This window comes from Staurois parvus, unplaced genomic scaffold, assembly GCF_062004578.1.
Source record: "Staurois parvus isolate SC_StPar_1 unplaced genomic scaffold, SC_StPar_1.0 ptg000025l, whole genome shotgun sequence".
In the NCBI taxonomy this organism is placed as follows: domain Eukaryota; kingdom Metazoa; phylum Chordata; class Amphibia; order Anura; family Ranidae; genus Staurois; species Staurois parvus.
The window spans coordinates 28,312,975-28,336,306 of NW_028317821.1; the positions used below are offsets into that span (position 1 = coordinate 28,312,975).

Genomic DNA, 23,332 nt, shown 5'->3' on the forward strand with positions numbered 1-23,332 from the left:
TTGTAACTCCCTCCTCATTGGCCTACCTCATCGCAGGCTATCTCCTCTTCAGTCTATCATGAATGCTGCTGCCTGACCCATCCACCTTACTAACCGTTCTGTATCTGCCACCCCTCTCTGCCAATCCCTCCACTGGCTTCAAAACATTCAAAACATTAACAATAACATATAAAGCCATTTATAACTCTGCCTCAAATTACATCACCAATCTTGTCTCCAAATATCACCTAAATCATACTCTCCGCTCCTCGCACGACCTCCTGCTCTCTAGCTCCCTTGTCTCCTCCCATGCTCATCTCCAGGACTTCTCCAGAGCTTCCCCATCCTCTGGAACTCTCTACCCCAATTTATCAGACTATCGTCTACTCTGCTCACCTTTAGGCAATCTGTGAAAACCTATCTCTTTAGGGAAGCCTATCCTGCCCTCAGCTAATAATGGAATCTTCTACTCTTCCAACCAGTCCATCCACCACAGTTACTACCTTTTGTACCACTAGCCCCTCTCTCCTAGATTGTAAGCTCCAAGGAGCAGGGCCCTCCTATCCCTCTTGTATTGAACTGTATTGTTGCTGTATTGTCTCCCGTTATATTGTAAACCGCTGAGCAAACTGTTGGCGCTATATAAATCCTGTATAATAATAATAAATAATAATAATCAGTGCTAATAAAAGCACTGACACTGTACTAATGGCACTGGGCAGGAAGGGGTTAACATGAGGGGCGATCAAAGGGTTAACTAAGTGCTGGAAGTGTTTTACTAGGGGGTGGAGGGTGTGTGCTTTACTATAAGCACACTGATCGGGATGGCTGTGCTGTGCTCAGCCATCCCAAGCAGTGTGCTTGAGCTGTCAGGGAGGAAGACTGTTTGTAAACAAAACAGTCTTCCTCCCCGTCGGTGATTGTTGGTAATCACCGGGTGCCGGCAGGTAATTACCTGCCGGGACACGGTGATTGACATCCGCGGCTGCGAATGTCGGTTCAGGTAGGGCGGCTGTGTGTCTTGCGCATGCCCCCTATCTGGAAATGTAAAATCATGTATACATAAGTGATTTTGCGCACAGGTGTTGCTGTGGAGCAGTATATCTGCTATATGGTGGCGTGGAAATGGTTAATCAAGAGTTTTCATGGTGACATGGAGGTTTATGTACCAAATGATGTATATGCTTGTAAGTACACAAAAACGTCTGTGAAAATCTGGCAAAATGACAGAAGAAAATAAATACTGTATATTTTACTAAATGTAACAATTCTGTGTTTTTATCCATATTTTGGCTTCTATGATTTACTGTTGAGAGACTACTGATCCAAAAAAGTAGAGACTATTCCAAGTTGGCTGTTATATTTTTACATTGTTTTCGTATTACATGCTTGGCCCACCATTATTTAACGCATGCATTTATTTATTTCCTTTAATAAATTGACTTTAGTGTATTTATGCTGTATTTACCAGGCGCTTTTGGTTTTTGAGGTAAATACCGCATAAAGGGATAGTGAATTTCCATTTTCAGCATCACATTTGATGTGTCAGATCACCTAAATACTGCATGCGATCTGCTTTAGTGAATGGAGCCTAGAATGATATACAGTATATATTCTTTGCAGGCCTGGAGCAATTACACTTTTTGTCCTAATCTGACAGGTTTACTAATACTTCTAACATTTTGGTACTAGGCAATGCGGTTAACATTCCAACCCTCTTAAAACATGCATTGACTGGGTTTAAAAGTACTGTCATTTAAACTAAACAAATAAAATTGTCAGCCTACAGTCTATAGAAGCTCCATAAGCACAGTGATCTGAGGGGGTTTCTTCCATATTCTTTCAATTCCCTTTCAGCAGGTGGTGTTTTTGTAGTATGAAAAATAGCCTGCAGACAAAAAATATCAAAGCACACATTTCTCATTCAGCCCTGTCAAACATGAAAAGATCCTAGAGTCCAAGGGACATTACCTCGTTTATATCCAGCAAAAGTTAACGCTGATAGGCTACTGGTGATATTTTTTACTCCAAGATATATTTGCAGGTGGTTTTTTAAAAGGTATAAATTAAAAACACATGAATGTTTTTTTGCCTGCTGAAACCCCACAGTTTGTTTAACATATGTATAACATTATGTATATTCTAGCCAGCCATCTTCTGTGTGTACTTGCAGCAATAAAATTCAATAAAGCATTGGGTAACCATTGCCTGATACTACCAATATTGTCATCAATAATAGACTATAATGATGTGTGTTTGTTGTCAACCTACCAAACATCCCTGATATGATAGATATCAGGAGAAACTTTGGTTTCAGTGTTAAGGCCTGCCACAAGATGACACAGGCACAAGGGGCATATACAAAGTGCACAGTAAACATCTATCATGGTTTATAAAAGCATACAACTGTTTTCTAAGACTGAGATATTGCCTGCTAGTCATCCTTTTTTCTAATAGTTTACAGCCACCATGGTCAAAAGTTCATTAGGTCTATTACCATCACATACCTAGGTTGACACTGGAATAACTCTTACCTTTCCCTGCCATCTTCCATTCACGAGGGATGGGAAACCACCACAATTGGGAATGTTGATCTCCTGGGTCTCCCAGAGTTCTCAGAAGTTTCCCCTGCTGACCTCCATGTCATTGCAAGAGACAGCAGAGATGTGGAGGTCAGCAAGCAGCACCAGTGAGAGCTGCAGGGACCCAGGAGATTAACCTTTATAAAAGTGTTGGTTTTTCTGTGGATATCAGAGGACCATTCCTCACAAATGTTGGTCAGCACCACAGATAACAAGAAAGGGGAATGTGTACAATATTTTATTACAATTTGCCGACATTTAGAACATTTGGTATTGTATAAGGGTCTCTTTAAAAGACAGTACACACCTAAACTAAATGTTGCGGTAGAGGTCAAAAGATGACCAAACAAAATGAAAAAAGAGATGCTTTAGGGCAGGGATGGGCAAACTGCGGCTCTCCAGCTGTTGTGGAACTACATTTCCCATGAGGCATTGCAACATTACAAAACTGACAGTTACAGCTATGACTTGCAGAGGCATGATGGAACTTGTAGTCCTGCAACAGCTGGAGAGCCGCAGTTTGCCCACCCCTACTTTAGGGAAATAACTTAATAAAGTAAGACCATAGCAACTTTTTGCTTTGCCTGAGTGAATATCTACAGTAAAGACTCATTAGGATTGACAACTGCTTTAAGTGTTCCAGAGGAAGGGCACATACCCCCTTCCCCCCAAAACCTGAAAGTATTGAGCCCTTCAAAGCCTCAGGCAGGTAAACAGTATGGTGAGGAAGTGGTAAGCAGTAAGTATCAGTGCAAAGGGGTTAGGTGACAAGATTAATTGAAACATAACTTTCAATTTAACAGAATTACATTCAATGGTATTGGTCTCTAGAATAATCGATGACAGCAATACTCTTTAGTTATAAATATAATTATTCTGGGAATTTGTTTAATGTCATAGCTGTGCTTTAGAGCAAATATATATGTATTAGTTTCTTAATTTCAGCACAGGGCAAAAACATGTAAAAGAAGCTGCTGAATAGAATAGTATCAGCCGTTGGCATCAGGCCTAATCACTATTTGGGTATAACAGTGTCAAAGGTAGGGTCACAATAAGGAAAACAGAACAGCAGCAAAAAATATGTCACAATGGAAAAGTATCAACTTCAAGGCCTGAGGCCCATAAAACTTCACACACATTGGATCAATAAAACGATCAAAGGACCCACACTGAATCCAGTAGATTGACTGACATAATTCACCAGAATGCTGCGTAACATATTAAAAAGGCAGAAGAAGAAAAAAAGAAAAACAAGAAAAAAGGAAAGATGGCGACTACTATGTGGACATAGAATAAAGAGAGAGAAAGGTAGGAAAGAAAAGAGAGTGTGAGCGTGTCTTGAGGGGCCTAACTGAATAAACTGGGGGGGGGGGCTACCCAAAATGGGAGTAGATTAAAAATTTGTGTACCAAGCAGAGCGAGAGAAGCTAAGAAAGGAGTTCCAAGTCAGAATTGGTATGAGGTGGAGGCGGAGTGTCCTCAATAACACTCTTGGGGGTAAGAAAAGCTTTCACATTATCTGACGTGGAGAAATGGATCCAAATATACCATAGGGTAGTGAATTTCTGGAATGTATGATTGTCTAATGCCATCATCTCTTCCGTGTGTAAAATATTGTTCATCATGGAGCCCAAGAGCATGGAAAGTAGCACTATCTCAGGGGTGGGAGGATTCAAAGACTTATCATAGACCCTAGTGTAAATGGCAAAGGCTTTTCTCCAAAAACGTTTGTATCTTAACGCAGTCCCATCAGATGTGTAACCCCTCGCAGAGTCACATCTCCAGCAGGTGTTAGATGTAGATGGGAACATCCGATGTAAGGAAGAAGGGTTCCTATACCACCACAAGAGAATTAAACATTTTTTTATAGCTTTTCTTTAAACAAATTGTAGAATGGTAGTCTTATAGTTCTAGCACTTGTCAAAATGGCTGATGTGTCTAAGAGTACATTGGAGCTGATGTAAGCTCATAAGTGGTAAATAACGTCACCTAAACCTCTGCTATAGGATGCTGTTTTTTACAGTGCAAGGCTGCTTTTTAGCCTCAAGATGCACAGATAGAGAGATAGATAAAGAGGTGCGGCTCCACCTTTAGAGGCAAAAAATATTATATTTAGTGCAGAAGCCATGTTAGGTAAGTAAACAAGTCTAAACTAGACAAGAATATGTTAGGCTATAAATGTCAATAATACCAAATGTGCACTAAATTAAATCATGGCATGCATGAAATACAGCTTTAGTGGCTACAAAGATATTTTAAGCTTCGGGGAGTCAAGATTTGTAAATATTCTATAGATTAGGCTATTTATATTATGGTATTAGAAATGACTAATGGGTCATAAGAATTAGCTCATCCTTTCTTAATGATTACATACACTCTAAACATAACTTCTTCAAACGTGTATCTTGATGCACAACCCTACCCATCTTAGGTGCTTGTAACATAATCCATTCACCTGTGTGAAGAACCTAAAATGTATTGACTTCACAGTGCTCAGAACTACATATTGATAATATGGATTGTAACAAAAGTCTTCAAAGGTGTATTATGATGCACAAAGCTAACCATCTTAGGTGCTTGTAACATAAACCACTCTCACCTGTATGGAGGATTCAAGCTATATTGCCTACATTGTGCACAAAACTTTACACACACACACACACACACACACACACATATATATATATATATATATATATATATATATATATATAAAAATACATGCTGAATATATACTATGGAGTTGGTAAATATTTGTATATAACTTGTTAACATTAGGGTTGATTTACTAATAACAAATATGCTGATCACTTTGCAAGGAAAGAAGGTGCTTTGCAAGAGAATTTGCCCCAGAACTTAGTAAATGAGGTGAAGCTCTACTGACTTCTATCATCCACTCAAGTACTAACAAAAATGCAATTTTTTTTTTCTAGCATGTGATTGGGTATTATTTGCAAAGGGAAACTTGACCACATTCACTAAGCTTTTGGGTAATGTCCCTGGCAAAGTGCAACTTCGCCTGAAAAGTGAGCAGACTATTTCCCTTTAGTAAATCAACCTTGTCTCCCAGTGGACCTCATTTTTCATGTTTCAACATCAGATTCAATCTTACAGCTAAAAAAAAATGAAGGTTTTAATCTTATTGATTGTCTGGGGAAATACAACCAATTTTTTGTTTTTTTTATGAAGGAGCTCCGTTTTAAGCTAGCCTTAAACCTTGTAGTCCATAAATAAGAGTGAAATAAATCATATTAAGTATAATTTGTCATATAGTTTAAAGCGGTTACAGCTAAGTAATGCTCTGATAATGCTTTTATCTGCCTATTTTTCCAGATGGTCTGCACCATCCTTTGTCAGACTCTTTTCAGAGTCAGCATCTATATGGACCTAAAATTAAGGCTCGAGGATGATGCTCAAGGCTCAAGGACTCATAACAATGCTTTATTCTTACCTGCAAGAAACTAATGACATAATTTCCAAGAAGCATTCACAGTTCTCCATTCAGGCAGAAACTGGTCAGTCACTTGAATATAGCTCAAGAACCGATTTTCAATTATAAATATTCAGTAGTTTTTAATTATGATGTATATTGTGACATAAAATGTGATCCTGCAGATTTGTAAAGGTAATGATAGGTCTGCCATAACACCTGTTTCCAAAAGCCTCTCATAGAAACACATATTTATATCAGAAGCCACATACTAATTCCAAGCAGTAAAAATTAGCCAATATAACTTCAATTCAAGAGAAGGTTATTGCCCCCGGAATTAGTATAAAGACTGTGGGGAGAGTTCCGGGGTGAAGCCTGAACATGGCGGCACGGGAGAGTGTGCTGTAAGCACTCCTCGATAGCCTCCCCTGAATATCTTCCCTAGGTGTCTCTCTCAGAGAGACCAGCGGCACCGGAGGGTGAGCGGAGACTCACCCGGTGGAAGAGGGAAGCCTTGGTGGTGAGCCTGGAGCCTGGCAGGATCCTGGAGAGTGACGATCGGGGGGTTCCCTGGGAATCCTCACGGCGGCTGCAGAGGAGGAGCAGGAGCAGGGTTGCCAGGGAGACGGACGGAGCGGCGCAGCGGTGAAGACATGTGGGCAGCCATGAAGGAGCCTTGGAGCTTCAGGAGAAGGAGAGGAGAGACTGCCTGTCAGCTTGACGCTCCAGCACTTGGCGTCTGGGTGAGCTGGTGAATTAGCGGAGGTGGGGGGAATGCAGCCACACTACCTCCAAACTACACCACCCCCAACTTCAAATCCCCTCAAATCCCCCAACTGATATATCGGCATCGTATACATCATATACATATATATAAAGAGACCCATAGGAATTCCCCTAAGAGAGCACGGCTACAGGAGAGGACTACATTGAGGAAGACACTCCAACATGGAGGGTGAGTGATAACTGTGATATCTGTGGGGTTTTTTGCAACTCTTTATGCATTATCTATAAACTGGACTTATGCTCTTGAACCTGATTTATATTGGATCTCCTGGTGCCTCTAAAAAAGACATTTTATCAAACATTGAGTCTGAAATAAGGATATAGGGGATTCCTAGGGAGGGTCTGAAGACCTGGAGGAGTGAAAGAGGAGTTCCGAAAACAAAAGTAAAGCATTAAAAATCAACATGAAAGGAAAAAATACTAAAGGGAGTGGGTCTAAGAGCTCCCAATCTAGTACAATTAAAAAGTATGTATCACAGGGAAATTTGACTCCAGAAAGAACGTTGGGGGTAAGTGAAAAAAGTGAATTGGAAATAAGTCTGGATAACAGCCCAAGACTATCCCTGGGACCGGTATATAATAGTCAACAATTAAAGGAAGGGACTGAATCAAGAGAATATGAAAGAGATCTGCAAATACCTAATAAAAAGGAAATGGTGGAGATGTTCAAAAATCTGGAAAAATCAATAAAGCAAGAGATGGGGACAATTCGGGAGGAATTGCGGCAAATGTTAACTAGGGTGGAAGAAATAGAGGAAAAGGTTCAAATTCATTCCCAAGTTGTCCCAAAATTAGAGAAATGGATAAAAGAAGATAGAAAAGAACAGAAAAGATTGCTTTTTATGATGGAAGAACAAGAAAACAGAGAAAGGAGAAATAATCTTAGAGTAAGAGGAGTCCCAGAGTTGGCAAAGGGGGAAGATTTAAAAGAACTAATCGACAAAATATTGAGTTCCATAATGGAGAAACCAGACGTGGAGACGTTTAAATTGGATGGAGTCTGTAGGATAGGAAAATATCAACAAGAAAAAAGATTAGAAAAACCAAGAGATATAATTGTTAAATTCCATGATTTTGTAGATAAAGAAGAGATATGGAAAAAGATCAAAGGAAGAACAAGTATTGCATATGGTGGAAAAGATATTCAAATTTTTGCAGATCTAACAGCAGAGACCCTGAGAAGAAAGAGATCACTGAAACCCCTATTAGAATTGATGAAAAAGCATAATGTGAAATATAGATGGGGTCGTGCAGTGAGTTTAATCGGTTGGAGAGATGGAATCACAGCAATATTAAGATTCCCAGAAGATATGGAAGACTTTTGTGATAAACTTGGTCTGCAGAGAATAGTGATACCGGGTTGGGAAGTTGAGGAGGGAGAGTTATGTACTTTTGGAGAAGGAAAGTGGCAGCTGGTCAGAAGAGGAAACAGAGAGTTAATAGACAAGGAGACACCGGGGAGGAGGGGGGGAAGGTGAGCGGTCATGGGTGGAGCCGAACCCCTAGGGAGGGATCAGTGGAGGATCATGATCCAAAGGCAAAGGAGGCCTGGGGGGGGAGTGAGGGGAGGGGGATGGAGGGGGAAGGGGGTGGAGGGGAGGGAGAGAATTGGGGTGGGAGTGGGGATAGAGGTTTTTAAAACTGACATCTTGTATGAAAGGAGAGGTATGGGGAAGGGGAAGAGGAAAGGAAAGGGTAAAATAGGAAGAAGACAAATAAAATATGGAGGAAATACGCTTTGTAACCCATAATGTAAATGGATTAAATTGCCCAGGTAAAAGATTTAGACTATATAGAGAACTACAACATAGAGAGGCCTCAGTTGTTTTTTTGCAGGAAACACATCTAGAGTTAAAAAAAAATATCAAGTTAAACTCTAGACAACACCCGACATGGTATTACGCAGATTCCCCAGTTAAGAGAGCTAAAGGTGTAGCTATAGGATTTGCAAAAAATATTAGATTTGAACTGGAAGATAGAAAGACGGACCCGGAGGGGAGGTTTCTGTTCTTGAAAGGTAAACTACAGGACATAGAATGTACGCTTGTAAACATATATTGCCCTAATAAGAAGCCAGAGATGTTTTTGAAAGGGGTTATGAGAAGATTGATGGACTTTGGAAAGGGATATCTAATAGTGGCGGGAGACTTTAACATATGTATGGATCCACAAATAGATACAACATCTAGAGTACAGAGAGGGGAAAATAGGTCCATGGGATTATTGAAAACGGTGATGAAAGAGTGCCAATTGGTGGATAGCTGGAGAATTGTTAATATGAGAGATAGAGATTACACCTTTTTCTCTAGTGTACATAAGACATACTCTAGATTGGATTATATTTTGGTGGACCATCAACTTGTTGAGGATCTGGTTAAAGTAAAAATAGAAGCAATGACTTTCTCGGACCATGCACCTGTAGTATTGGAATTAAGATGGGGAGGGAAGGTGTCAGGAGGCCTATCATGGAGGTTGAATGAGACACTCCTCATGGATCCAGATACTGACCGGAAGATCAGGGAGGAAATAGAGAGGTTCTTTGAGGAAAATGAAACAGGGGATGTATCACTAGCTACAGTGTGGGAGGCACATAAAGCATATGTAAGAGGAATCCTTATTGCGATTGGGGCGAAGAAAAAAAGGGAAAGACGAGAGAAGATCAGTGGGCTTTTGAAGGAAATAGCTGAGATGGAACTCCTACATAAAAATAACATAAGGAAAGAGATAGAGCAAAGAGTGATAAAAAAGAGGGAAGAATTAGAGAAGGTAATGGAGGAAGAAAAAATTAGAACTTTTAATAAGATCATTGGTGAAAGATATAGATGGGAAGATAGATCAGGAAAATATCTGATGAGAGCCCTGAGGAGAAAGAAGAATAGGAACTATATAGATAAAATAAAAAACTCCAAGGGAGAGTTAGTCCATTCAACCAAAGACATTGCAAAGGTATTTAAAGATTACTACAGTAAATTATATAATATTGCCCCCAAGGATGATATAAATAAAGATAAAATGATAAATATTGAAAAAAGAAGGGATTATTTAAGAAATGCAGGATTACCAAAATTAAGTGAAGAACTATTAAACTCCTTAGAATCTGAAATCACACAGGAAGAACTAAAAGTAGCATTGAAAAGCTTTAAGACGGGAAAAAGCCCAGGTCCAGACGGGTATACCGTGAGATATTATAAAAAATATGGAGATTTACTGATACCCAAGTTAAAGAGATATATGGAGGCGTTGGGGGGAGAGATGGAGATAAGACAGGAATCCCTTCTGGCACAGGTGGTCTTAATATATAAGGAAGGTAAAGACATCACACATTGTTCAAGTTATAGACCGATATCGCTATTGAACGTAGACACGAAGTTGTATGCAAAAGTATTGGCGAATAGGTTAAGAGATCTGATGCCAGATTGGATACATGGAGATCAGGTGGGCTTTGTTAGAGGAAGGGAGGGTCGAGATAATGGGTTGAGATCCCTGATGCTTATACAGAAAAGTAAAACGGAAAAAAACCCAGTAGTGTTGCTCTCGATAGATGCGGAGAAGGCGTTCGATAGGGTTAACTGGAGCTTTATGTTAGACACACTGCAGATCCTGGGATTGGGTAGTAGGATGAGAAAGTGGATTGGAAAGTTGTATGGAGGACCGGCCGCGACGGTAATGGTAAACGGAGAGAGATCAGAGACCTTTTCTATGTCAAACGGAACCAGACAGGGATGCCCACTTTCCCCACTGTTGTTTGTTTTATCATTGGAACCCCTGTTATCAACAATTAGGAAAAATATAGATATAAGGGGAATAAATGTTGGAAAGACAGAACATAAGATAGCCGCTTACGCGGATGATTTATTATTCTATGTTGGAAACCCGAGGATAACACTTCCTAACCTAATGAAAACACTGAAGGAATATGGGGAAATGTCAAATCTAAAAATCAACCCGAGGAAAACTGAGATATTAAATATAAATCTTCCAAAGAGTGAAAAAGAAAATATACAGAGAGAGTTTCCCTTTATATGGAAAGATAGAGAAATAAAGTACCTGGGTGTGAAACTTACTCCCTTACAGAAAAATCTTTATAAAGCTAATTATATCCCAATGTCAAACGAAATCAGAGAGGAATTGAGGAAAATGGGTAGTGGAAATCCTACCTGGCTGGGACGTATCAACCTGATAAAAATGGTAATTCTCCCGAAGATACTGTATAAATTTCAGATGATTCCCATTAATCTTCCAGAGGTGTATTTTAGGACAATTAAGTGAATGGTAATTAAATATATATGGAAAAATAAAAAACCTAGGATATCATATGAAGTGCTAAGCAGAAGTAAAGAAAAGGGGGGGTTGGGAGTACCGGACTTTAAAAGATACCACAGGGCAGTCATTTTAGCAAAAATTTTGACTGGACACATAGTTCAAAGAGCAAACATTGGGTCACAATAGAAAATACACTTAGTAGAAAGGATCTGGGTAGGAGTGTATGGGTGCCACCACAGTTTAGAGAATTAGAGGAGAGCACGAGTATATACACGAGGATTGTAATAAGGGAGTGGGATAAAATGCACAAACAGAGGAAATGGGATTTTAATTCACTATTAATGTCACTAAGGAATTCAGAGTTTTTCCCCCAGGTAAAGAGGAAATTTCAGGCAGATGGATTATGAAGGAAGACGCTCAGCTGAGAGATGTAATGGAGGGGGTAAACTTAAGAACACTGGAGGATCTGAAAAGGGAAGAGGGAAGGATTTTCACTAGGATAGATATATGGAGATATAATCAACTGAAACAATTTGTGGAGCAATTGACGAAGCCCCTTAGAACTAGGAAAGAGTGGAATGAATTTGAGAAATACTTAGAAGACCGAGGGGAGGGGAAACACAGCACTGCTAAAGCATATAAAGCTCTCACGGATTTAGATAGTAAGCTTAAATTAAAATATATAGAAAAATGGGAAAAGGATTTAGGAGTGGAGTGGGAAGAGCACACACAGAGGAAAATACATAGAATGGTACACGAAAATATTAGCATGCGTGAGGTGGAAATGAATTTTAAATGTTTGACAAGGTGGTATCTTACACCGGTGATAGAGCACAAGATGAGTGAGGAGAAGCAACCTTGGTGTTTGCGAGGGTGTGGAGGGTTGGGCACGATGTATCACATATGGTGGGAATGTTCAAAAATACAAGTATATTGGGAAAAAATTAGAAATCAAATCACAATTATCACTGGAATAGAGATAGGACTGGACCCTGAAACCTGTCTTTTTCATAATTCAATATTACCTGGAAATAAATATAAAGAACTGGGTATAATGTGCTACTTAAATGCAGCAAAAAGTCTGATTCCTAGATTTTGGCGTAAAGTTGAGGCACCGAGGGAAGAGGATTGGATGAATAGAGTGGACCAGATTGCTAGAATGGAAAAACTTTATTATATGCAGGAAGATAGGATGGTGACATATCATATGAAATGGGAGAAATGGGAGGAGTTCAAAGTAAAGGTAAAGGAAGGTACTGAGTAAGTAAGCATAAAGAAAAGGGAAAGAGAGGATAAGAAGAAAGGAAGGGAAAAGAGGAAAGGCCAAGGAAAAGGAGAAAATATAGCAATTAGCCTGTCTTTCTTTCTTCTTCTTTTCCAAGCCTCGGTATCCAGAGGATGTGAGATACAAGTCGATCAGATAGATGTCAGGGGTATATTGAAGCGGGGTGGGAGGTGGGAGGGTTGAAAGGAAGAGAGTTATGGGGAGAAAATGATATGAAATTAGTGTTTTATGAGCTTTTTGTAATGTTATTTTTTACATTATGGAAATGTGTATCGTTTTACTTGAAAAATAAATAAATATTTAAATAAAAAAAAAAAAAAAGTATAAAGCCTGTGATTTAGGGAATGGCTGCTTCCATTTGAGGCTTCCCAGGCAGGTGTGTCTTTATAGCACTTTTCCTACAATAAGTAAGCTTAGGTGGTTGGCTAAAGCCCAAGTTATTGAAAATATGTATTTCAAATCTTTCTTACTAGAATAAATTGACTGAGGTGGTGCATTGTTATACATAAACCATTTACAACCATGCTAAGACCAGATTTTAGAAACAAATCATTAGAAGCCAATCAGGTCTTCTTTTATAGTGGTAGTAAAGTTCAATTCTAACTTGTACCTACAGGTAAGCTTATAATAAGACTTAACCGTTGGTACAGTGAATATCTCCTGAACTTGCACAGTTTAGGAGACATTCACAAGGGATGCAGCTGGCGATGTCACTGGCACATGCACTCTGAAGGGATAGCATAACTGTGCCCTACCTTCAGAGCTCTGTGCTGCGGCCATGATTCCCGTGCACATGCACGGGAGTGACATCATCGCGGCTCAGCTTATCACACAGTCAGAGTCCATGAACCTGAAAAGAAGACTGGATGAAGATGAAAGTCCTAGCAGTGATGACAGCATACTGCTGGAGGGCTTTGTTTTAAGTAAGTACAGTTAGGTGCATATATATTTGGACACAGGCACAATTGTAGTTTTTTTCAGGTATTTACTAAAACATATTCAAGCTATAGTTATATAATAGATATGGGCTGAAAGTGCACACTCTCAGGTTTAATTTGAGGGTATGTACATCTAAATTGGAGGAAAGGTATAGGAATTACAGCTCTTAAGAATAGACACCACCCCCCGCCCCCCGCTTTTTCAAGGGACCAAAAGCAATTGGACAATTGAATCAAAAGCTCTTTCATGGCAAGGTGTGGGGTACTCCTTCGTTATTTCTTCATCAATTAAGCAGATATAAGGTCTGGAGTTGATTCTAAGTGGTATTTGCATTTGGAATCTATTGCTGTGAAACAGGCCATTGCAAGGCTTCAAAAATGAAACAAATCCATCAGAGAGCTAGCAACAACATTAGGAGTTGGCAAATCAACAGTCTGGTACATTCTGAGGAAAAAAGAACGCACCAGTGAGCTCAGCAACATAAAAAGGTATGAACATTCACGGAAGACAACAGTTGTGGATGATCGTAGGTCCTCTCTATGGTAAAGAAAAACCCATTCACAACATCCAGACGAGTGAAGGACACTCTCCAGGAGGTGGGTGTATCATTATCAATGTATACAATCAAGAGAAGACTTCACAAGAGAAAATACAGAGGGTTCACCACAAGGTGCAAACCATTCATAAGCCTGAAGAACAGAAAAGTCAGATTAGACTTTGCCAAAAAACATCTAAAAAAGCCAGACCAGTTCTGGAAAAGCATTCTTTGGATGGATGAAATTAAGATTAATCTATACCAGAATGATGGGAAGAAAAAAGTGTGAAGGCTTGGAACAGCTCATGATACAAAGCACACAACGTCATCTGTAAAACATGGTGGAGGCAGTGTGATGGCATGGGCATGCATGTCTTCCAGTGGCACTGGGTCATTGGTGTTTATTGATGATGTGACAGAAGACAGAAGCAGCCGGATGAATTCTGCAGTGTTTAGAGAGATACTGTCAGCCCAGACTCAGCCAAATGCAGCAAAGTTGATTGGACGGCGCTTCACAGTACAGATGGACAATGATCCAAAACACACTACAAAAGCAACTCAGGAGCTTTTGAAGGAAAAGAAGTGGAACATTCTGCAATGGCCGAGTCAATCACCTGATCTCAACCCAATTGAGCATGCATTTCACTTGCTGAAGGCAAAACTAAAGGTGGAAAGACCCACAAACAAAGAACAACTGAAGACACCTGCAGTTAGAGCCTGGCAAAGCATCAGCAAGGAGGAAACCCATGTCCATGGGTTCCAGACTTCAAGGCAATCATTACCAGTAAAGGATTCTCAGCAAAATATTAAAAATGAACATTTTATTTATGATTATATTCAATTGTCCAATTATTTTGGTCACTTGAAAAAGGGGGGTGGCTACTCTTAAGAGCTGTAATTCCTAAACCCTTCCTCCAATGTGGATGTACATACCTTCAAATTAAACCTGAGAGTGTGCACTTTCAGCCCATATCCATTATATAACTATAGCTTGCATATGTTTTGGTAAATGCCTGAAAAAATCTAAAATTGTGCCTGTGTCCAAGTATATATGGACCTAACTGTATGCCATAATGTTCTAGTATGCGGTGCATACTAGCACATTATAACATTAACTTGCTAAAATCATGTTACAAAGTAGAGGGTTGGACTTAAAGTGGAGCCCCACCCAAAAGGGGACGTTCCGCTTTAAGGACTGCTCCCCCACTCCCCATTAAGGATTGGCACCTTGGGGGGTGGGGGGGAGCGTGTACCTGAATTTAACAGGTACCCGCTCCCACTTCCAGTCCGATCGCCTAGGTGACCGGAAGCGGAAGATGTCCTCCCCCCCCATAGTCTTTTGGAACACGTGACAGGTCCCAGAAGACTACAGGACCATTCATGACGCACAGAGCATGCACAGTGGGTACCCGGCTGTGAAGCCGCAAGCTGTCATAGCCAGGTGCCCTCACTGAAGATGCCAGCCTCCTGGAATACAGGACGGCCAGTGAAACGAGCTGTGGGGGACACACCGCGGGACCGAGGCACAGGTAAGTGGCTGTTTTTTAAAAGTCAGCAGCTACAGTTTTTGTAGCTGCTGACTTTTATTTTTTGACAGGGTGAGTGGAACTCCGCTTTAAGGAGTACTATGCAACATGCAATAATATAGTTAAAATAAAATTTTTATAAGTCATTACAATAGATTAAAAGCATACAGTATTACCAATATAAAAGAACTGTATTTAAACAGTTTTTAAAGGAATGGCAATAGTAAAAAGAACAATCATCTATACCAGTGGTTCTCAACCTTTCTAATGCCGCGACCCCTTAATACAGTTCCTCATGTTGTGGTGACCCCCAACCATAAAATTATTTTCGTTGCTACTTCATAACTGTAATTTTGCAGTGGGAGGACTAGCGCCCCATCACTGATGTCAGTGGGATGAATAGTGTCCCACCGTTGGTATCAGTGGGAGGAATAGTGCCCCATCATTGGTGTCAGTGGGAAGAATAGTGTCCCATCATTGGTGTCAGTGGGAGGAATAGTGCCCCATCATTGGTGTCAGTGGGAGGAATAGTGCCCCATCATTGGTGTCAGTGGGAGGAATAGTGCCCCATCATTGGTGTCAGTGGGAGGAATAGTGCTCCATCATTGGTGTCAGTGGGAGGAATAGTGCCCAATCATTGGCGTCAGTGGGAGGAATAGTGCCCAATCATTGGCGTCAGTGGGAGGAATAGTGCCTCATCATTGGCGTCAGTGGGAGGAATAGTGCCCCATCATTGGCGTCAGTGGGAGGAATAGTGTCCCATCATTGGTGTCAGTGGGAGGAATAGTGTCCCATCATTGGCGTCAGTGGGAGGAATAGTGTCCCATCATTGGTGTCAGTGGGAGGAATAGTGTCCCATCATTGGTGTCAGTGGGGGGAATAGTGCCCCATCATTGGTATCAGTGGGGGGAATAGTGCCCCATCATTGGTATCAGTGGGAGGAATAGTGCCCCATCATTGGTGTCAGTGGAAGGAATAGTGCCCCATCATTGGTATGAGTGGGAGGAATAGTACCCCATCATCGGTATCAGCGGGAGGAATAGTGCCCCATCATTGGTGTCAGTGGGAGGAATAGTGCCCCATCATTAGTATCAGTGGGAGGAATAGTGCCCCATCATTGGTGTCAGTGGAAGGAATAGTGCCCCATCATTGGTATGAGTGGGAGGAATAGTGCCCCATCATTGGTATGAGTGGGAGGAATAGTGCCCCATCATTGGTATCAGTGGGAGGAATAGTGCCCCATCATTGGTATGAGTGGGAGGAATGGTGCCCCATCATTGGTGTCAGTGGGAGGAATAGTGCCCCATCATTGGTGTCAGTGGGAGGAATAGTGCCCCATCATTGGTGTCAGTGGGAGGAATAGTGCCCCATCATTAGTATCAGTGGGAGGAATAGTGCCCCATCATTGGTGTCAGTGGAAGGAATAGTGCCCCATCATTGGTATGAGTGGGAGGAATAGTGCCCCATCATTGGTGTCAGTGGAAGGAATAGTGCCCCATCATTGGTATGAGTGGGAGGAATAGTGCCCCATCATTGGTATGAGTGGGAGGAATAGTGCCCCATCATTGGTATGAGTGGGAGGAATAGTGCCCCATCATTGGTATGAGTGGGAGGAATAGTGCCCCATCATTGGTGTCAGTGGGAGGAATAGTGCCCCATCATTGGTATCAGTGGGAGGAATAGTGCCCCATCATTGGTATCAGTGGGAGGAATAGTGCCCCATCATTGGCGTTAGTGGGAGGATTAGTGCCCCATCGTTGGTGTCAGTGGGGGGAGGAATAGTGCCCCATCGTTGGTGTCAGTGGGGGGAGGAATAGTGCCCCATCGTTGGTGTCAGTGGGGGGAGGAATAGTGCCCCATCGTTGGTGTCAGTGGGGGGAGGAATAGTGCCCCATCATTGGTGTCAGTGAGGGGAGGAATAGTGCCCCATCGTTGGTGTCAGTGAGGGGAGGAATAGTGCCCCATCGTTGGTGTCAGTGGGGGGAGGAATAGTGCCCCATCGTTGGTATTAGTGACACAAATGATGGGGCACTATCCCTTCCACTGACACCAATGATACTTACCTTGCTGACCCCTGCTCCAACCTGGGCTCGCTCTCTCCCTCTCCCATCTACAGCCTGCATACCTGGCTGCAGCAGCAAAATTTGCACTTACCTGTCAGCTGTCTTCCTTCTCTGGCCTCTCTCTTCACTCGTTCCTGCAGCTCCCTCGATCTTCTTCGATCTCCGCGCGCTGCCGCTCGGCTCCTCCTCTCCAAGCTCCACCTTCTCGCCGGTGATTGGCCGCCTGTGTGCCTCTCCTGAGCTACAGTTCCGGTGGCCAATCAGCGGCGAGGAGGCGGTGACAGGGGCAGCATATCATCCCGCCCACACATCGCCGGAGACAGCAGCGGTGTCTCGGTTCCTAAGACCATCGTAAATATGTGTTTTCCGATGGTCTTAGGCGACCCCTGGGAAATGGTCGTTCGACCCCCAAAGGGGTCGCGACCCCCAGGTTGAGAACCGCTGATCTATACTTACCTCCCTGTTGCAGCATTGGTTTGATGCTGCATCTATTTCCCACCATCTCTAAGCTCGAGAATCAAGAGATCACATGACCACTGACTGCTCAGTTCTCAATCTGCTCTGAGCAGAGAATGGTGACTGTCAGTCACTACTCTGTGTGCTGCCCCTCTAGCGTTCATTGGAGTTCCAAGCTTTGGAGGGGGCGGGATCAGCTGGCTCAGGCTGCTGGAGGTACACTGAGAGACTGAGCAAGTTGCCAGTCAAGCATCTGGATGGATCCTGACATTATTGTCAGGATCCTTCCAGAGCCAGGAGCGGCTCTGTGAAGTCTGACGGCAGCAGACTTTAGCCTGCTGTTGGCTGATTCCTGGTCACAAGAGAGCATACTGTAAGTAAGTATACTCCTGTGATTCAGAAGATAAGTATGGCCAAAAGAGCTTTGGCCATACTTCTCTTTTAAACCCTATATTAATTTGGACTTGTGCTTCACCTCTACCTTCCACTGACCAGCTCAGATATGATGATGGTATCATATTCAGTTTACCCTTGTATAGAATATTGTATATCCAGTTATACTGTATCCATTCAGCTGTTGCTGGCAGTCCCCAGACTGCTGACAGCACTAAGTATGTTATTATATCTGGACATGCAATGTTCTCTGTACACATGGTAAAGTGTTACTAAACCCAGGATTCATTATATCTGGTCTCCCACAGCACACAGAACATGGAAGTGCAATTATTTTAGTAAATATAAACTGCTAAATACCTTTTCTCATCAGCAGTTAGAGCAGTCTTGTGACTTCTATCAGTGTCCAGCAGAGTACATGTTAAAGCTTGTAGGAGACGTTTTCATTCTGTTCTAGGAAGATGCAGGGCCCCTGACCTCTGTCTGGACAGTGATGATTAGCCCTGTGCTGATCACATTCACCCTCCCAAGAATAAAAAAAACCTCTCTAGCAATACACACGAAACTGAGCATGTGCAGAGTGACTCCACACGATATGGCTTATCAGCAGATTAGAGAGGAACACTGGAAAAAGGGGAGGACCAGAGAAGTCAAGATCAAATAGGTACATAATGCAGAGGATTAACCCCTTAGGTTCCACAGTGAGTATAACAAGCATGCTTTACTGCATATACAGACTGATTTTACTGTTGTTGGTTTAGTAACACTTTAAATTAAGTATGATACTATAGCTGGTCAGTGGAAGGTGGGGGTGAAGCAGAAAAAGGTCTAAAATAAGATAGGGTTTAGAAAATGTGTCAATACAGTTCTTTTTATTGGGGATATTGTATGCTGTATGGTGATGAGTAATCAAAAGTATGTTTTAACTATATTATTGAATGTTGCCTGGTACTGTCCAGCCCTCTAATTTTTTTCATTTGTGGATGTGGTATTGGTAACTGCATCTCACTGCAAGTATCATTATATAATTGCTATCATTAAAAGCCTCTGATGAGGATATCTGCATATGTAAAACCATACAATTTTCATTACTTGACTATAATATGCTTTTCTATAATGTTCCAGGCATTCAGTAACATGACAGTACATCATGTGTTCTCTCTTGCTATACTTTTTTTTTGAGAATGATACATTGATGAGATATTAAAGTGGCTGTAAAGGCTGAATGTTTTTTTTACCTTCAGCCTTTAACAGATATGCAAAACATTATAGTAAAAGCTACTTACTTTGGTAACACAGAACAAAGGCTCCCACAGATCACAGAATGGCAATCTTAGCTGGAATTATGTTAGGTCACGAAACACTATCATACTGTATTCTGATGGGTGACAAAAGAGTTAAAGTGTAAGTCCAGCCAATATGTTTATTCTGAGTTTTGGATAAAGTGAAGATAAAGTTCCATTAAAGAGATTACCACTTATTTGCTGTCAGAGTGACAAAGGTTTCACCAGACAGGAAGTGAGGAGAAATCTGCAACAGCAACATATACAGCGGTAAAAATCTGACAAGTGATATAGTCTTCCCTTACTCTGCTAAAAAAGAAAATTAGTTCTGTCTTTGATACTGTTGGAGATTTTCCCTCACTTCCTGTCTATTGAAACCATTGTCAGCAAGACAGAAAATGAAGGAAAGTCTTTAACAGAACCCTGGAGAGAATTAAAAATCTGATATTGGCACTATATCTTTTCTAACTCTATCCAAAGCTAAAAAAAAAACTTACACTTTGACAACTGTTGTTTAGCCCAAGGTTTATGAAAATGCCATAATGAGAGCAAAATAAAACATTTAGTAACAACTTTCATAAACCATGCATTGGCATACCTGTATCTTTATATGGACTAGTCCTACAGTTTGCTTTCATTGCTAAATCATACTATATGAAGTTGACTTACTTTTTATCTTGTTGTGATCAAGATGAAGACGCTCCAGATGACCATTGACAGTTGGCACAGAAGCCAGTTCATTGTATGACAACTGCAAGTCTAACATAGAGGTAATATTAAACACATTTGCTGGCACACCCGAATCAGATAATTTGTTGTAGTTTAATCTAAGAAAAGCTATTTTAGGTATCTTGTTAAAGTAGTTCTTAGGTATAGCCTCAATGTTATTGTTATCTAAATACAATTGTATGGTATTAGTAGGAAGGCCTGTTGGCATTTTCTTGAGTGAATTCTTGGCCACATTCAATTGCATTAGGTTCTTGAGTCCTGTAAGAGCATCAGCTGGAAAGGAACCATCTGTAAGCTTGTTATGATGTAAGTCCAATAGGGTAAGGTTTTCTAAATTCTTAAAAACACTTTCTGGAATCTTTGAAATTTTATTCCTTGCCAAACGAAGTTGCTCCAAAGTGTTTGGCAATGGTGCTGGTATTCCATCTAATTCATTGTCCTCTAGAAATAAGTAAAGTAGGTTCTTCATATTCTTAAATAAATTCTTCTCTATCTTTTTGTTGGTAAGCTTATTTTTGTTCAGATTAATCCATCTTAGTTGAGTAGCATTCACAAATGCTTTCTCATTAAGTGTCTCAATAGCATTACTATGTAGATATAGGTACCAAATTCTCGATGGGATGGGAGGCACTTCTTTCAGACCTTTACTGTCACAATATAAAGCACGTGGGAAGTTAGGTGGACAAAAACATTCTTTGGGACACTCAAAGGCAAGTAAATGAGAAGGCTCCAAATCATAATAGTCATCAGCTTGCGTATTAGAAAAGGTGAAGATGAAAAGCACCAAAAAGTATATAGAAATTCTTAAAATTGCTTGTGTTTCCATTGCCAACCTTAAAGAAAATGATAGGATTATTCAGGGTCACAAGAGAGTGACAGAATATTTCCAGTTATTTAATATACATTTTTCATTTCCAATATCAGGTTACGGCTGTAAAATCCTGTTTAAAGATGGTATTGCATGTAGGCCTTGTGACATTTCTGTCATCCAGCATCATGGGATGTATCAAATATGGGTATACATCAAATCCCATACAGAGGGCCAGATGTTTTAGTGTTTTACATCATATTCAAGCTTAGTTACTAAGAACTAGCTACATCATCTCAGTTAAAATATTTCCATAATCCCAAAAGGCTAACAACACAAAGCTCCTTTTTGTTCTGGATTTCTACAATCTTCTGCAATGTGTAGGTAGTGAAATTAGCCAAATGGGAACACTGAAAACACAGACTGAGTTGTACAAATCAGAGATCTTTTCTCCAATCTATTCATAAAACTTTCAATTCTTCAATATAAAAAGTCATCTGTTTGGGATTACGTATGAATATGTTATGCACTAGCATAAAGGATCAAAGGCCATTTAAACAGCTGCTCCTTTTGTATGCTTCTCAGACCTTGAGAGTTCTGTATGAGAATCCCTGCCCTCAAGCAATTTGAATGCTCTTGCATAAACAAAAAATGTTTAATCATCTCTTTCAACATATTGTTTTAATTGAATTAAATTTTTAATAAAGAAATTGACCATCTCTGCTAGCTTGGTTATTTAAAAATCAAGCTGAACTTTTTTTTCTACCAAAAAATTAAAGATGTCAAACATTTTAACAGAAGCAATAATAATAATATCTATATGCATATGAACATGCTAAATAACACTATTTTAATCAAAGTTTAAGGAAATGCTTAATAAACGTTTCAGAAAAGTAAGCCAGTACAGAAAATCAAGTTGAAAACTGCTTTGCTTTTTCAGTGTTAAATTCCACTGATGTAAGTGATGCTGAGCTCAAAGCCTCTTTGCTAACAAGTGAAAACTGTATAAAGTATGCATAAACTAAGCACACATTATGCACATCTATAAAATATCGCTGAAATACTGTACAAGGCAGCAAATGACAGTTGTACGTATCATTTTACAAGACAAACAGCTACAACTTGGACACTATCCAAAAGCATTAAATGCAAAAGTCTAAATAAACTTTGGAGCAACTAATCAACAAAATATCCACAATGAACATGCTCATATTTTTAGAAGAGAATTTAGAATATCATTCATAAAAGAAATGCATATCATTTGTAACATGTTAAAAGATTTATTACCTTTAGCATGCAGATAGTTGTAGTTCTTCCTCACACTATGTGATGCCTGTTTGAATTCACCTTAAAGTGGAAACTCTTGGCTCCTAGCAGATTGTTTTCATCCTGTCCTTAGAGGTTTAACTGCCTATTACATCAACTGAACTCTTCTCCTTAAACTCACAGCCAGTCTCCTATGTTACAATTTAATCACAGCAGTTTGCTCTAGAGCTCATTTTGCTGATGTCTGAGCTTCAAGCTTACCTCTGATTTCCTGAATCCCCAGTTGTTTTGTGTTGCTCCCTGGTCAGACTATGACTGAGGTAAAATGCCTAAGTCTATGAATGCTGCCTGTCTAATATATATGCACCAGTGACTACAACAGTTAACCCATAAAGCATCTTTAGACACTTCAGCACCTAAACACCACAAAGGAGGATACTGCTGGCTCATATAAGTTGCTAGAGGGCACAGTGCTCTAATCTGCATTTTCATTTTGGAAATGCCACAAACAATTTTAGGCATTGTCAACATATTGAGTGGTCATGCATACTTTTTGTTGAACATCATATGCCAAGATGCGCATGACTAGGAGGAGATCATTTGAACTGACCTAAAATTTGACAAATGATATATAATAAATCTAATAGTATTAAAGTTATAGATAGTTGTAGGTGACAAACAGTTTTTGAAATGTGTCAATGTTAATGACATTTTGTATCATTTTAATGAAATCTTAAATATTTTATTTGGCAAAGGCGAAAAGAAGAAAAAAAAAATTACAAAAACAGTTCAGCTTTTCCTGTCTTATCATTGTTTTACAGCAAATATGTACATTTATACATATAGGTTTTGTATGAGTATAGAAATATATTGGGAGTAGAAACTGACAGGAGTAACTGGATTAAAGAAATATATTGGGTGTAGAAATTGACAGGAGTAACTGGATTATAGAAATATATTGCATGAAGAAACTGACAGGAGTAACTGCATTATAGAATTATATTGGGGC

The 23,332-nt window shown here is 40.3% G+C and overlaps 1 protein-coding gene across 2 annotated transcripts in view; it reads right to left on the reverse strand.

Annotated features, from left to right (window-relative positions):
- Nucleotides 1-22,688, reverse strand: part of KERA (keratocan) — a 31,188-nt gene extending 8,500 nt beyond the window's left edge. The window contains exons 1-2 of one of the 2 annotated variants that reach the window (XM_089652593.1): nucleotides 22,585-22,688; nucleotides 20,190-21,082 (exon numbers count right to left, since the gene is read on the reverse strand). In XM_089652593.1, coding sequence (XP_089508719.1) covers nucleotides 20,190-21,075 — 886 coding nt within the window. In that variant the 5' untranslated portion in view covers nucleotides 21,076-21,082; nucleotides 22,585-22,688. Of the gene's footprint in view, nucleotides 1-20,189; nucleotides 21,083-22,344; nucleotides 22,559-22,584 lie in introns of those variants that run through there. The other variant, XM_089652586.1, reaches the window with a different exon arrangement.
- Nucleotides 22,689-23,332: the final 644 nt, after the last annotated feature.